This window comes from Morus notabilis, unplaced genomic scaffold (assembly GCF_000414095.1).
Source record: "Morus notabilis unplaced genomic scaffold, ASM41409v2 Scaffold544, whole genome shotgun sequence".
Classification (NCBI taxonomy): Eukaryota; Viridiplantae; Streptophyta; class Magnoliopsida; order Rosales; family Moraceae; genus Morus; species Morus notabilis.
The window spans coordinates 325,387-340,353 of record NW_010367917.1 but is presented as its reverse complement, the minus strand read 5'-3'; the positions used below and the strand labels follow the sequence as shown (position 1 = coordinate 340,353).

Genomic DNA, 14,967 nt, shown 5'->3' with positions numbered 1-14,967 from the left:
ATTGTTATAGTGGTATCACATTTGTATTATATAGTGATATAGTCATTGTTTTAATTTTATCACATTCGAGGGCATGTTACTTAAATCCGAGGGAACATTTGATGAACTAAGATTTTAGGGAAATTTTAAAAATATCCTCTTTTTATTACTATCTCTTAACATTACATCGTATATTTTTACCTTTTAGATTAAAATACTAATGAAAGATGGATTTAAATACAAAATGATATTTTTAGTATATCAAGTACTTAATCGGTTATCTTAGCATGCATCGATATTACGCACATTTTCGTGTGTGAACTAGGCCCAGTAGCTATAATACCCCTTGAATGTAATATCCGTTATCTCGCAAATGTTGATGGGCCCCCTGGTCAAGATGGAAGGAGGCGAGCCCATTTTAAAGATTTCGTCGGTTTAATCGAAGAAGAAACAAAACTGAAAATTCTGTGGTGTTTTGTTGTTGACTTTTTTCAGAAACAGAAGTGTGAGTGAGGGTTGAGTCAAAGGATGAAAAACGAGGAAGGGGAAAAGGGGCTGCCGTGGAAGCTACCGGCGATCAAATCCAAACATCTCGGGAAGGTGGGCCCCGCTTTCGGTGTCGGCGCTGGCTGCGGCGTCGGCGTCGGCGTCGGCGTTCTCGGCGGTACTCGTTTCTTTCTTTATCCCCTTTCTTTTTTCCCCTCTCTCTCTCTCTCTCTCTCTCTCTCTCTCTCTCTCTCTGGGTTTTTGCATTTACACCCTCGCACATGAATTGTTATGCGATGCTTTAGCTTTATTTTAATGATTTACTTTATGGAAAGGAGTTTCAGGCTGCAATTCTTTCTCAACTTAAAAGTGTTTGTTGAATTTTATTTTTATTTTGTTTAGTGCGGGTAGGTTTGCAATTTAATTTTGCTCTCTCGAGCTGAAGACTAAATTTGTTGTCTATGTGATGTCTCATCTCTATACAACAACGGAGTTAACGGCCCCGATCTATTGGTGTAAGAATATATGACATGACAATTGGGGTTACTTTCATTTCATTAATCTTCTTTTTTTCTTAGCCAAAAAAAAAAAAAAAACAACGGTAAAGACACTCATCTAAATTACAAACATTAAACATACGATATTAGATTTAATCGGTTTCAAGCCAACTGAAACTGGCCTCGGCCTTAGCTAGTAGCAAGTAGCAACTGCTATAAAGCCTAATTTCGGTGCAACTAAAACTCTCAGCTTGTTTTGTTTTGTTATGTTGAACTAGCAGGTGCAGGTTTCGGTCCCGGAATTCCTGGCCTGCAAGTCGGTTTTGGTGTCGGTGTTGGATGCGGAGTTGGCGTCGGATTTGGCTATGGATTGGGTAGGGGCGTTGCTCAGGATGGGAACCGGAGATACTCAAATATTGCAAATCTCAACTCTGCTTCTTCAAATTTTCCCACACGGTGAGTTCACTTCATACAACTTGAATTTGTGATCACCAACTGTAATTCGAGGATACATCGAATAATATTACATACATGTGATGTGACGACGAGCTGCCGAGAAATTTGCATTTTGATCTAATGTACTTTGTGGCCTGCGGAGGTTACAACTTGAATTCTTTCGTTTTCTTTCCTTTTCTTAAGGAGTGGAATTGAATTGCGTGCTCTGGTTTTGACCAGTAGAAGATTAAAACTGAGGAGGTTACATTGGTTTTTTTTTTTTTTTTTTTTGCAGGGATGAGATTGGTGTACTTATTGATGAGCTTGTGGATAATACCAAGAAGCTTGTGAGAGCCACCTCTAGGGAATTTGACAAGTGGAGAAGATGATTTTCTTTACTTTGTGGTTGTGGCCCGAATTAAACTTCTTATTATTATTTGTCTACTGTTTGGTTGGTTGGTTTTCATGGTTTGTAAATTTTAACACAGTTTAAAGCTTCTCACTCATTTATGTACGTCAATGCGACTATGTACTGTAAAATTCTCTTTCTAAGGCAATTTGGTTTCAATTTCTTTGTCTCTCTTTTTTTTTTGTGGGGTTAATATAGTGTAAAAAACTTTCTTATGCAAACATTTACCGAGAGGGGGGAAAAAATAAGAGGAAATTGATGGAATAACCAACGGTTCTCTCTCACTCTGGATGCGGAGTACGGAGGGATTTGTCCACGCAGGCAAAATGAAAATGGATGGATGAGAATGTGTGCATATATTTCAGGTTTAAAAAAAAAAAAAAAAGGATTGGATAGGCCATGTTATCCAGGAGCATGACACGTAAGCAACATGATCTGCCATGTCAGAGCAGGCAGCCTATCAAATGAGGGTAACGGATTGCAGACCAATTGAAGTGAAGGAATGGAAATCCGAGGTGGCACGTCCACATCCACCGGCTCAAGCATATAGCATGTTTTTTGGAGTATGCACTCCACCATTTGCCATTGTATTGTATTCATCTACTAATCGTGAGAGGCAGAGTTTTTTGACCTCCAATCCAATCCAAACCAACCCAAAAAACATGGCTTCTCTGGCAGCAACTACGGCAGCTGCCTCCCTCGGGGTGTCGGAAATGTTCGGAAACCCTCTCAACTTCAGCGGGGTGGCCAGGTCAGCAACTCCAAGTGCTTCGAGCGCAGCCAGCTTTAAGACAGTGGCTCTCTTCTCCAAAAAGAAGGCCAAGGCAAAGCCCGCCGCGGCTGTTTCTCCTGTCGATGAAGAGCTCGCCAAGTGGTATGGTATGTACAATGTTCATGCCTACTCATCTTCCTGCTAAATTTGTATCTTTTCATTTATAATTTTCTATCTCTGAGTCTCACTGACCCATTTTTCCAATATTTCAGGTCCCGACAGGAGAATTTTCTTGCCTGAGGGCCTCCTCGACCGTTCTGAGATCCCCGAGTACTTGACCGGAGAGGTTCCTGGAGAGTAAGATTCTGCCAACACTCTCTTGTTTTTTTTTTTTTTTATATGTGATAATCAAACTTAACTACACCAATGCAGGCTTGTTTTTGACCCTTGTTTTTCTTGTATATATAATGCTGGTGCAGCTATGGTTACGATCCTTTTGGGCTGAGCAAGAAGCCTGAGGACTTCAGCAAGTATGTTGCTTTTTTATTTTTTATTTTTTTCTCTACAGAAGTAGTTAATTTCTATTTGTGTTGTTTCTGGTTGAGAGTTAAATGAATTTCTGAATGTGCAGGTACCAAGCAAACGAGTTGATCCATGGTCGGTGGGCTATGCTCGGAGCTGCCGGCTTCATTATTCCAGAGGCCTTCAACAAATTCGGTGCCAACTGTGGCCCCGAGGCTGTCTGGTTCAAGGTTTCCCCCTTTCCTATTATTATTATTATTTTTTTTTTATTGCTCTGCTTTTGTTCTCATTCATGTTGTGCTTAATTTCTTTATTTTAAGCTGAAATGGATCAATATTGCAGACAGGAGCTCTACTGCTTGACGGCAACACATTGAATTACTTTGGAAAGAACATTCCCATCAATCTAGTTCTTGCTGTCATTGCTGAGGTTATTCTGGTTGGTGGAGCAGAATATTACAGAATCATCAACGGCTTGGTAATGCATTGCAATAGAGCATTAAAATGGTTTTGGTTTTAATTTATGATTGATTCTAAGTTCTAAGCGAGTGAAACATTACATGTACTATGTATATTTGTAGGACTTGGAGGACAAGCTTCACCCAGGTGGTCCATTTGATCCACTGGGGCTTGCAAAGGATCCGGACCAGGCAGCAATTCTGAAGGTGAAGGAGATTAAGAACGGGAGACTCGCAATGTTTGCGATGCTTGGTTTCTTTTTCCAAGCCTACGTAACAGGGGAAGGCCCCGTCGAGAACCTCGCCAAACATCTCAGCGATCCTTTTGGAAACAACTTGCTCACTGTCATTGCTGGATCTGCCGAAAGAGCTCCAACCCTCTGATCATCTTCTTTTGTTTTAGCTTTCACAAATCTTAATTAGCAAATCCACTGTTGAGATTTGTTGTACACCTTTCATGGATACATGTTAATTAAGGCGCTTATTAATCTCTGCTCACCGGCTTGAACATTGTGAATTCTCGTTTTTCATTTTATTTTATATTTATATGGAGAGGAGATCAATGTTTATGCTGTATTTCAAGTACGCCTATTACCTATACAAATGTTGCGACATTGCCAATTATGACCTGCTCCATTAATTAATTATTATTATTATTATTTTTTTTTTTTTTTTTATGTTGAGTTTGTTGTCCCTAATTTGCATGATCTTAAGAATTTTCCTCGCTATATAGATACGTCTCATGTCATGTTGTTGTGAAGCCCCAAAGACAGGTTGAAATAACTTTTGTTTCTCAGTAATAGACGGGTATCAAACAATGGCCTTTCAAAGAGTTATAAAATTCGTGTAATCCATTGGTTTGCCTTTTCATTTTCACGTTCAAAGAAAACCTCTCTTCTTAACAGGATTTTCCTCTCTTCTTTTATGATAAGCAAATCTATTATAGGCCATATCTAAAAGCGCTGATTTTCTTTTATGAATGATGATTAAAACTAGAAAGGAAAGCATTAAGACAAGTAAGCATTGCGGTCTCAACTTGAAAATCAAAGCATAGTAGTAAGTTGCATATCCATTCTCAACCAGCATATGGATGGAGAATGAATCTCAACCGTCTGATCGGAGTAATATCCCTAAATACAATCCAAACCATAGGCTTATACATATAATTAATTAAGGAGTATCTAGTTCCATCTCCAAGTAGAAGTTGCAAGAGAGAGAGAGAGAGAGAGAGAGAGACTGAGAAAGAGGGAGGATGCGAAATGAAGAAGCTGAGAGGGAGTGATGAGATCGACCTAAGTCCTAACCATGGTTGGTGGAGTTAGTGGAGAAGAAGCCAAAGGGAAGCCAAAATATCTCCCGAGGGCCGTATGCAGATGTTTTGAGCTCCACATCCGTCAATGGAGTCGCCAAAACGGTGATAACAAAACTAATACTCTAACCAAATACTACTATGCCCTAGCTGCTTCTATCTAAAGTTAGTTAAATGGGGCCAAAACTCCCAAAGTTTGGCCCTCAACAACATGAATTTACAACAAAAGCTTTAAACATGAGTAAGCAAGTGGGTTGCTTTCCCCTTACCCTGAGGGGAAGATGGTTGGTTGGTTGGTTAGACACGTGATTAAGTGTGAAAATTCAAAAATTTGTTTGGTAAAAACCATTTTTTTTTTTCCTTAAAAGAGACGTGAGAATATTCCTAGCTAGCTATCTAGCTGATCTAGAGAATATATCTACCCTGCATATCCTAAGACTAGATATTGTCAACAGCCAAAATATTCAAGCAAATCCATGCCCACATGAGAAGTTGCCATTTAAAATTAGAGCGAGCTGCCTAGTCCTTAGTCTAGCTAAGAAGTGTGTAATTGCAAGTTAATTAGCCGAAGATGGATCGGGGATTATCCATTTTCAAGACTAACTAACTAATGTCCAGAGTGAAGAGGGGCTTGAATTTACAATATTTGCAATCCAAAGTGAGGTTATTATAACATCTTTGCTTAACCTTTGATGGGCTAATTAGTAGTGTCACATGTTCTACTCTTTCTTCTTTTTTTTTTCCTTCCGACATTTGTATTACCAAAGCCCCATCCGGCCGGGGCAGTTGGAAACAAATTGAATCGAGTGATGATACATACCAACTGATGGAGCTAAATCCAACATTAGCTTTGGAGTTGGTTGTCAAAGTGATTTTGGTTCTCTGCGTGGAACCCTTTTTTTTACTCAAAAACAAACAAAAAAAGGAGGGGATGCAAGGGGGGTGGGGGGAATGCATGACACAGAGACACACCTCCGTGACCAAATTTGGAGGTGAGTCGTCCAGTGTTGAGCTCCTTTGGAGAGCATTTTGTGTGGGCCCGATTATGCAAAACCAAAAAATTAGCTTTGCATTAATGGGCCTCCATCTGAGTTAGTGTGGGGAAGTGGGAGGAACCATGGTTAGGCCGAAGGTTGCTGATCCATGAAAATGTTCAGAAGCATGTATAAGATGCAGCTGATAATGAGTATGATGGTGATGAATATTTTTAAGTCTTAAGAGGAGCCACTTTTTGATGCGTGAATGATCTCTAGCGATGGGGAATTGGTGCATGGTGGACGGCCATTGTCACGCCTGTGGCACAGCAAAGCACACTGTCAAGGATGTTAGTATCTCTCTTTTTTTTTTCTTTTTTTTTTTTTAAATAAAAAATAGATCGCATTCTTGAAGATATATAATACAAACCTGCGGATTGCAAGGCGGGGGAAGGGGCAAGAGACATGGGAGTAGCGTAGTGCTGAGCTGGGTAGGCTGAGGAATATTGAAAGAGGTGGCCGTGAGGGTATTGAACACCGCCATACCCCTGTCCTGAACTCGTATACCCCGTGGCTGCCGCCGCGGTCGTCCCAGCCTCTCCGAACTGGAGGGACGGGTAGAACCCGCCCCTCATCTTCCCCCCCGCCGGTCCCGCTGTGCTCCCATACATTGGGTACTGCGTTGTCCCTCCTCCGTACAGTCCATAGTAGCTCTGATCCATGCATGCATCACACAACCACACACAACCCTGTTACTTCTACGTACATATACATGTCATCTACTATTCACCAATCAATATTAATTAAGCCTTTCTTGGCAAATAAATCTTTACATTGCTATTACGAGTACACCTTTTAAGCATTTCTTGGCAGATAAATCTTTACATTGCTATTATGAGTACACCTTTTAAGCATTTCTTGGCAAATAAATCTTTTCATTGCTATTACTAGTACACCTTTTAATTATGATTTCTCCTGCTGTTTCTTAGCTCGTGTTCATTATTATTATTATTACTATCATCATCATCATCTTACTTTTCCTAGTGAAGAAAAAAACAGTAAATCCCTGAAAGAAAAAAGAAATCGAGATGATGCCAAATGGGAAAATTACTAGCTAGCAGAAAAATTAGCCTGTGTCACGTTCGGCTAATAGTTTGTACGAGATACAGAGCAACACAGATAAATGCTTTAGCGGAGGGAAAAAAAAAGAAAGAAAAGAAAGAGTATTGCAGATAAATTCTGTTATGTTTTATTATTATTATTGTTAATACTATTAGTTATTTGTTTGTTAGTATAAATGTGGGAAGGTACTCGAAATTTGTTTAACTTTAAAGAAAAATAAAGTGGCAGAATTTTCAAGGAAGTTGAAAAGTCATAGTCTTCCAAAAAAAGGTACAGGTAGTTCCAACCGAATCCTAAGTAAAATGCAAAAGCCAAACGTACAGTAAAAATATATAAAACAAAAAAAAAAGAGAGAGAGAGAGAGAGAGAATTGAAAAGGATAGAGATAGAGAAGTATATACAAACCGTGGGCGTAGGGTAGGTGTAATCCGGCGAGTAGGGAGAGTACCTAAGCAAAAAATAAAAAGAAAGAATAAGCAGTTTAATTTCATATATGAAGATCAAAAATAAAGATTTAGAGTGATCATATATAACTACGACGTATAGTATGTGTATATGCAGAAAAAGAAATATATATATATATATATATATATATAACATATATATATGGGCCTTGTTTTGTTGAGGAAGAAGCAGTAAATAGTCATAAATAAGCATATGTGAATATATATATATATATAACTATCATTTAGCATGCACGTAGAGAGAATGGTATTTAGGCGTAGGGTTACTTTCTTAAAGTTAATAATGTATCATATGAGTTGGCAAATGCACGTGCAGAGACACAGATTGGCGGGTTTTCTCCTAATTAGTTTGATATATATATATATATATATAAATGCCATTACAATATAACATGCGTGATGATGATGATGATGGTATACATATCATGTATATTAAAAGCATACATCCAGCATGGTGCATGGGGATGATATATATATATATATATATATATGTATGGTATACCCATAAAGATTGTAAGGAAGTCCTTGGTGGATAGCGGCGGCGGCGGCGGCGGCAGCATAATGAGGGAAGGTTGGTGCGGAGGCAAAGGCAGCAGTGGTTCCAACCCCAACCCCAACTCCAAATCCTGCTCCATTACTACCAGTCTGCGTATGATTATGTGTATACGACCCTGCAGCTCCCATTGCTCTTATATTCCTCCCTCCTCCTCCTCCTGCAAATATCATTATTATATATCCATTTTGTTTTTCTTCTCTCCACGAAATATTATAAATATATTCAGAGCTTGATAAGTACTGATGATCTACTATATATGTATGTATTTTCCCTTTCTAAAACAAACTAAAACAAAGAAGGCCGGGGTACACCAACTAGGCGATCGAGTCCGTATAATTAAATGTACTTTCTCCGTTCAGCGACCTTAACAAAAGCCAGAACTATCAACTAAGATTACTACCTACCTAACTATATCAATGTGCTGGAATATTCTTACATTGTGTTATTGTACTATTGATCATCATCACTCCCATAATTAAATCAGTACAATGTAGCTGTAATTGGTATAGAAACATAAATATAATATTACTGTAACCATAATTAATATACGGCCGCAAGTGAAATGCCGGATTTTTTTTTTCTTTTCTTTCGATCGCAACTATTCCAGATCTGGTGATCTACACTTTTTGTTAGACTCTTTTTGTAGATTTAACTACTTCAATGCTAACTTTAGAAATGAAAGAAGAAGAAGAAGATATAAGAGTATGAAGAAAATTATATATATATATATATAGATATATATATGTGTGTACCTGGTGCATGCTTAGGGGTAGAAGGCTTGGATCTCTGAGCACCCAAAGAAGCAAGATTGCAATTTGCTCTCCTCCCGTCTATTACTGGAGCTGGATCCACACAAGCTCTCATCGCCGCTTCCGGCTCACGAAATGTCACCTACGTGCGTACAACAAATATAAATACATATATTCATGTACATATATCATATATATTCCAACTACGACTAATTAATTGGATAATTAGTAATTAACACATCAGAATAACTAGATCAAACCTAGCTAAATTGAAACTGCAGCTATAAATATAATATATATCTATAGATATGATATGTATATATATAAATATATATATATATATATACATATGATCATATCATGATGTTCATTTGGAATCTTTCAATATTTATAGTTAATATTTGTTTCAAGATCTAGTTCTAGTTCTAGTTCTGACAGATTAGAATGCTGCAGCAGTAATAATGGACACGATGTGATATATGTCTATATTAAGAAAAGATAAATAGATAAAAATGAAGAAAGAAAATTAAACTGAAAGAAGAAGAGGACGCAGCATGAATATATATATATATATAGATATATATAGATATATATAAAGTAGTACAGAGAGACGTACGAAGCCGTAGCCTTTGGATCTTCCGGTGGCCTTGTCGGTGATAACAACGGCCTCCAAGATGTCACCAAACTGCTCAAAGTAGTTCTTCATGGTCTCCTTCTGAGTCTCCCAAGCCAGTCCTCCCACGAACACTTTGGTGTATGTCGTGTCCCCGAACTGCCCTGCCAAGTTCGCTGGAGTCATCTCTAATTTTTCTTCTTCTCTGGGATCGATCAATATATGTGTATTTATGTATGATTTTGATCAGATCTAGCAAAGCTGCTACTCAGACTACTACGTAAGATCCAACACCCACGAGAGAGATCAGAGAAAGAGATATTAGCAATTAGCAATTAGCAATTAGCAATTAGCTATTAGCTATTAGCTATTATCTATTAGCTAGCTATGTCAGAAACAAAGAAAGAAAGAAAGAAAGAAGGAGAGAGAGAGAGAGAGAGAGAGAGAGAGAGAGAGAGAGAGAGAGAGAGAGCTGAGACAGAAGATTAATATTGAGAGTGAGGGAGGGAAGGGAAATTGAGACTAATTGAGAATGGGAGATAGAAGAGAGAGAAAGCAAAAGCAGCAAAACAAAAAAGAGAAAGAGAAAGAAAGAGAAAGAGAAAGAGAAAGAGAGAGAAAGAAAGAGGGAGGAAAGAGAGGGTCTCATAATACGGACATGAATTATACACATAAGCATCCCCCACCTTCTTACATTATTATTGCATTTTCTATTTCTCACTCTCCCACGCGCCTCCTTCCCTTCGTCTTTTCAAACTCCTCTTCCTCCCTCCCTCACTTCCAAATTCCAAATTCCACGCCTAATCATGAGCGTGGGGTGCCTTCTTCTTGTATTATTATGTCCTTCACGGCTGTCCTCTCCTTCAATTACCAAACACCCCCCCGCCTTTCTCCCTTTATTTGCGCTTCATAATTCATACCAAAGCGAACGGGATGCTTTCTAGCGAGGGCACAAACGGAACGGAACGGACCAAATTCACGCGGGAACTCGACACCATTATATAATGTTATAACTCGTCTCTTGCTAATTTAATTTAACAAACAAAACATTTTATAATAAATACTTATCTATCAAAACTAGGAAAACAAAAAACAAAAGCTGTTGAATGATGATGATGATGTTTTAAAATCAGTACCCAGGTGCTAGCATGCTAGGCTGCTCCTCAAAGCTGACAAAAAATAAAAATAAAAAAAAAAACACTTTGTTCTTTCTTCATTATATGTTTTTATAGCTGTTTATTTCATGATCTCTTCATCTGATTAAGAGGGGGTATGGAATTAAACCTTCATGAGCTTATAACAAATAAGAAAAAGGGTGGGGGATGGGAGAATGAGGAGTGTTATCTGGCAAATGGGGGTAGCTGTCTCCCAATTTATTTGACCAAAGAAAGTGACAAATCCCATTCTCCTTTGGAACATTTTCACAACACACATATGACATATTATATACATGATCATATGAGTGACTCACTTTCACTTTGGGACATGGGGAATTGAGGTTACTGTCCTCTTAGGACCACAGAGTCATGTCCTAAAACTAGACGTAACATTAACATAAACGTAATAAAAACTAACATTCTCTCTCCATCCAAAGCAAAGCAAAGCGAAGGCCAAAGCCCAAAGCGCAAAGCCCAAAGGAAGAGAAGAGTCAGAGAAGAGTCAGAGAGACAGAAAGAGAGAGAGAGAGAGAGAGTGTGTGTGTATGACCAAACTCATACACACAACATGCCTGTTTCGCAGCAGCTTTATTAATATTTATGCCCACCTTCTCTAGGGCCCACTCCAGCTCACTTTCACTCATCTTCTGCCCCCCCTTCCCTTTGTCTTTCTTTTTCCCCCACTCATTTCTTTCTCTCTCTTCTCTTTCCTTTTACCTTTTCTCTTCCCTCACCAAAAAAAAAAAACACATTATTATAGCTATTCAACAAAATATATATATATATATTATTGTGAATTGTGGTGCTTTGGTCATCACATTCACATATCTATGACTGCAGCCAACAACCAGTGCGGCCCAAGTGTCCAATAATTAAACTGATGCTGGTCCGCGGTTGTTCGTTCTTTCATTTTATCTTTTCTCCCCTTAGTCTCTGCCTATATTCGAGTTGTAACTTCAATTCAACCGTTTTACCGGTGCGTCTGCGTCTTCTTCCATAAACAAAAATGTTTTCCAAGTAGAATACTTTTCATTTTTCAATCCATCATCAAGGAAAGGATATCTTTACTATAAGGATTATTTTTTTCCCCCTTTGTTCTTTGCAAAATTATCTTCAAGTCCACCCAAAAAAAAAAAAAAAAGAGCACTTCGCTTTTTCATCCTTGTCACTTGCACGGTTTTAGTATCAAAAGTTACATTAAGCAAAGCAAAATGTCACTGCAAAGCCTACATACTTAATAGTTAATAGCACACTAGACCCTGATGAAGTTTCCTTTCCAAAAATTTGTAGGATTTGTCGAGGAGGCCTTGGCGTGTCTACACCAAATCCTCATGATAGAGATGAAGGCCGAGTCCAAAACGTGCACAAGCTCGGCGGAACGCCATAGCTTCTGCCTTCTGAATAGGATCCCCATAACTTGTGTCATCTAAAGTAGCAGTCCCCGTCGACTCCCTGAATATCTGCACCACAACGCCAACAAAATGTCCACAAATTCAAGTCAATAGTTATCTTCTTGCATCACAAAATCTTCCACATATTTTATGGTTTCAATTACTAGAACATTGTTGATATTCATCTTAGAATCGTTTGGCAAGGCCACCTAAAGCACACAAGGAACCGAACACAGCCAAATTCCGAAATTCATCCAATCATAGTTCATGCTCGGGGCAATTTGCCATTTCTCAGTGCTTAAGCAACTGAATTTGGTGATGACAAAGGGTTTCTCTCCCGCGTGTAGAATCAGCTTTGAAGATGGACAAACAGGAGTAAAACCAAACATGAAATCCAACCAAATAAAATGTTTTAGGGTAATGCCTTGTCAAAATCAAGAAGAAACAGAAAACAACAGTCCAGAATTGCAATCTCTTATGTTGTAGTGGTGCTCCTACTAGGATAAAAAGTACCTACCTAATATTGTTTGTCAAAAGCTTAATTATTATTATACATCCAAGCTTGACATGGTCCAGAGTTGGAATTCCAAAATGAAATCTCAGCGTGTTGTTAAGAGAGTCTTTTCTCTATTTCAAATGAACATAGGTTGGATGATCCGTTCGTGACAAAAATTGAAATTGCAAAAAAACTAATAAACAGAATGTTGATCATCCTATAAGTTATAAGCATACCTCAGCATCAGTGCCATAGAGAGTGACGCGGTAAACAACAGATACAGATTTTCCATCTGGAGAATAAGTGATGCTTCGGGTCTCACCGGACCACTCTGAAGCACGATCAGCGCGTTAATGAAAGGCATTTAGAGAGTAAATTCAGGGTTGAGTTGAAATAACAATAATCACATATCACATATCAGGTCAGGGACTGACTGGTAGTAACAAACCTGGAGCATGTAAGTTCATGATTCGGTTAACAATATGCCTGTTCCAAACAAACGAGTGTTAGTGCGTTAAACACACAGCACTTACTGTTTTGTTTTTGTAGAAGCAAAAACAACAATGATATACCAAAAGTGTCCGCAATTATCTAACACAGTCAGTAATAAGGGAATTTTACAGATTCAACCAAAAAGAAAAGAAAAGACTTTGAATAGACGAATTCACAAACACAAACATTTGGATTTGGTGATTCGATTCGACAGAACACAGAAGAAGATGATGCATACGCTTACTCTAAAACTCACTAAATTGATTCAATTAGTTAACTGAGCTGAAAAGGCATTGGAATAATTGATTCAATCATTTCGCGTAATATTCCTTCCATCTGGGTCAAACAATCCCTAACCTTTTTTTTTTTTTTTCCCCAACTGAGAGAAAGAAGCATATCATTATTATCATATAAGAAAAATGATAGATTTGAGTAGAAGAAGAAGAATACCAGGGAATGTATTTGGTGGAAACGCCATTGTCGAAGCGGACTTTGACGAGGGAATCGGGGACTTTCTTGTTGAGTTGTTTGAGGATATCGGAGATGGGCTTGCTGATTCCCGAGCTCACTGGAAGCTCCTCTTCTGAGGAAAAAGGGGATTCCTTTGCTTCTGATGATAAAGACGACGACGACAACGACGAAGCCAATTTGGCGTGGCACCGCCGTGAGCTTTGAAATGAAACGGCCGATTTCAACACAGAACCACCACAGCAAGACCGCCATTTCGACAGACTCGCCATTCTTTTTGTTTTTTTTTTTTTGGGATTAAAAGTTTACTTTTAGGCTTTGATTCTGGTCGATTGCAGTCCCGCTTCTTTCTTATTCAGTCTCTTCCAGTAGCTTTTCCTTCTCCAAACACCAAACACCAAACGAAATGCGGCGTTAGCTCTGCTCAACAAAACTCCCCGAGTAAAGTTAACCTGTCTAAGCGCGACATCTTCGTTTGTGTCCAATGCATACTCTTGTCGTTTGTCAGTTATTGTCGTTTTCATGCTACCCTTCTAAACGTTTTGTCGTTTGTCAATTCATCAGTTATGTTGTCGTTTTTTACGTTATTGTGGAGGCGTTCTTAGATTCATTTTGTTTGTGAATGCCTTTTAAGTGAATGGTCCTAATAAGTTTTGGACAAAAAAATAAACGGAAATGGTAGAAAATAGGCCAATATGAAAAACTTAAGAAAGTATATAGGTCAACTTTTAGTTATAGAAATTAATAGACCATAATTTGTCAAGTTATGGTTCATAACCAGATAAGTTATGGACAAGCTTGTCAAGTTATAGTTCATAGCCAGACAAGTTATGGACAAAAATCGTGATTTATGGACAATAACTTGTCAAGTTATGGTTCATAACCAGACAAGTTATGGACGAAAACAGTAATTTGGCCTATTTATTAACTTATGTAAACTATTGGCCTATTAATTTTAATTCATCTCAAGTCTTGGCATATTTTTCTCTTTCTCCCAAAAATAAATAAATTATAAACAAATAAAAACAAAGCATAAAATTGGTTATAATAATTTTAGTGACTTCTTCCATCACATTTCTCCTCTGGCAACCAGCGGTTGTTTCCCAACACGCTACACCCCAATAGAAATTATTAACAGAAATTAAGAGATGATAGATGTGACGACTCTTACTTTTGATCATCATTATTACATTCATACATAATTCATTTTTTATACACATATTGCAGCGTTCTCAATCCCGCAGTGCGTCCATCACCCACTTGCCTACACTCTACCGCTACATCCTTTCTGCACACCCAACAACAAGTTTCAGGGAGCCAGTGCCTTACCCGAGCTTCCTACAACACGAACAAACTTAATGATATACTTTCCAATATTTAAGTTTAAATATTATTAAGGATTTTAAACATTTTCAATATCTATATTTTCATTCCAGAAGTGTGTGGAGACATATTTTCTTGATCCATTATTCTAAATATCTTTTGATATTTATCTTTTACTTTTTTTTCTTTATTTCTTTTTCCTTTTTTTTCTTTTTTCTTTCTTTTTTTTCCCTCTCTCACCATGTCACTCTCTCTCTCTCACTCTCTCCCTTTTTCTTGACTCTCATTCTCTCGTTCTCTCTTCTCTTCAAACTCATTTCCAAGGGAGTTTTGACTAAGAATTGAACCAAAAAGGG

General features: G+C 38.1%; 4 protein-coding genes across 5 annotated transcripts; 2 read left to right on the top strand and 2 right to left on the bottom strand.

Annotated features, from left to right (window-relative positions):
* Positions 1 to 376: 376 nt before the first annotated feature.
* Positions 377 to 2,208, top strand: LOC21395858 (fibroin heavy chain). Its single transcript, XM_010113769.2, has 4 exons — positions 377 to 386; positions 494 to 643; positions 1,244 to 1,418; positions 1,693 to 2,208. Exons 1-4 carry the CDS (start codon positions 377 to 379, stop codon positions 1,784 to 1,786), a joined length of 429 nt encoding a protein of 142 aa, XP_010112071.2. The 3' UTR covers positions 1,787 to 2,208.
* Positions 2,209 to 2,231: 23 nt separating this feature from the next.
* On the top strand, positions 2,232 to 4,121 carry LOC21395857 (chlorophyll a-b binding protein CP26, chloroplastic). Its single transcript, XM_010113768.2, has 6 exons — positions 2,232 to 2,685; positions 2,791 to 2,875; positions 2,998 to 3,048; positions 3,150 to 3,270; positions 3,383 to 3,517; positions 3,621 to 4,121. Exons 1-6 carry the CDS (start codon positions 2,247 to 2,249, stop codon positions 3,879 to 3,881), a joined length of 1,092 nt encoding a protein of 363 aa, XP_010112070.1. The 5' UTR covers positions 2,232 to 2,246; the 3' UTR covers positions 3,882 to 4,121.
* Positions 4,122 to 5,373: 1,252 nt separating this feature from the next.
* On the bottom strand, positions 5,374 to 9,694 carry LOC21395856 (RNA-binding protein 24). 2 transcript variants are annotated; one of them, XM_024175828.1, is made up of 6 exons: positions 9,288 to 9,694; positions 8,675 to 8,813; positions 7,869 to 8,079; positions 7,308 to 7,350; positions 6,211 to 6,493; positions 5,374 to 6,119 (listed from the first exon to the last, which is right to left on the bottom strand). In XM_024175828.1, the coding sequence occupies exons 1-6, from the start codon at positions 9,468 to 9,470 to the stop codon at positions 6,094 to 6,096; spliced, it is 885 nt and encodes a 294-aa protein (XP_024031596.1). In that variant the 5' UTR covers positions 9,471 to 9,694; the 3' UTR covers positions 5,374 to 6,093. The 2 variants fall into 2 exon arrangements, with proteins under 2 accessions (XP_024031596.1, XP_010112069.1); XM_010113767.2 differs by having other exon boundaries at positions 5,374 to 6,099.
* A 1,865-nt stretch (positions 9,695 to 11,559) lies between these two features.
* On the bottom strand, positions 11,560 to 13,719 carry LOC21395855 (DNA repair RAD52-like protein 1, mitochondrial). Its single transcript, XM_010113766.2, has 4 exons — positions 13,271 to 13,719; positions 12,777 to 12,814; positions 12,565 to 12,659; positions 11,560 to 11,901 (listed from the first exon to the last, which is right to left on the bottom strand). The coding sequence occupies exons 1-4, from the start codon at positions 13,558 to 13,560 to the stop codon at positions 11,758 to 11,760; spliced, it is 567 nt and encodes a 188-aa protein (XP_010112068.1). The 5' UTR covers positions 13,561 to 13,719; the 3' UTR covers positions 11,560 to 11,757.
* Between the last annotated feature and the right edge of the window lie 1,248 nt (positions 13,720 to 14,967).

Bases quoted from the DNA above. Each gene is read 5' to 3' on its own strand.
- LOC21395857 (XM_010113768.2), top strand. From the start codon at position 2,247: ATGTCAGAGCAGGCAGCCTATCAAATGAGGGTAACGGATTGCAGACCA. The intron at 3,049-3,149 runs GTATGTTGCTTT...CTGAATGTGCAG, and splicing joins AAGCCTGAGGACTTCAGCAA to GTACCAAGCAAACGAGTTGA. The intron at 3,271-3,382 runs GTTTCCCCCTTT...TCAATATTGCAG, and splicing joins CCGAGGCTGTCTGGTTCAAG to ACAGGAGCTCTACTGCTTGA.
- LOC21395858 (XM_010113769.2), top strand. The intron at 644-1,243 runs GTACTCGTTTCT...TTGAACTAGCAG, and splicing joins CGGCGTCGGCGTTCTCGGCG to GTGCAGGTTTCGGTCCCGGA. The intron at 1,419-1,692 runs GTGAGTTCACTT...TTTTTTTTGCAG, and splicing joins TCTTCAAATTTTCCCACACG to GGATGAGATTGGTGTACTTA.
- LOC21395855 (XM_010113766.2), bottom strand. From the start codon at position 13,560: ATGGCGAGTCTGTCGAAATGGCGGTCTTGCTGTGGTGGTTCTGTGTTG. The intron at 12,660-12,776 runs GTTTGTTACTAC...ATCGTGCTTCAG, and splicing joins CATGAACTTACATGCTCCAG to AGTGGTCCGGTGAGACCCGA. The intron at 11,902-12,564 runs GTATGCTTATAA...GTTGTGGTGCAG, and splicing joins TCTATGGCACTGATGCTGAG to ATATTCAGGGAGTCGACGGG.
- LOC21395856 (XM_010113767.2), bottom strand. From the start codon at position 9,470: ATGACTCCAGCGAACTTGGCAGGGCAGTTCGGGGACACGACATACACC. The intron at 7,351-7,868 runs GTATACCATACA...TTTTTTGCTTAG, and splicing joins CTTCCTTACAATCTTTATGG to GTACTCTCCCTACTCGCCGG. The intron at 6,494-7,307 runs GTTTGTATATAC...TGCATGGATCAG, and splicing joins ACACCTACCCTACGCCCACG to AGCTACTATGGACTGTACGG.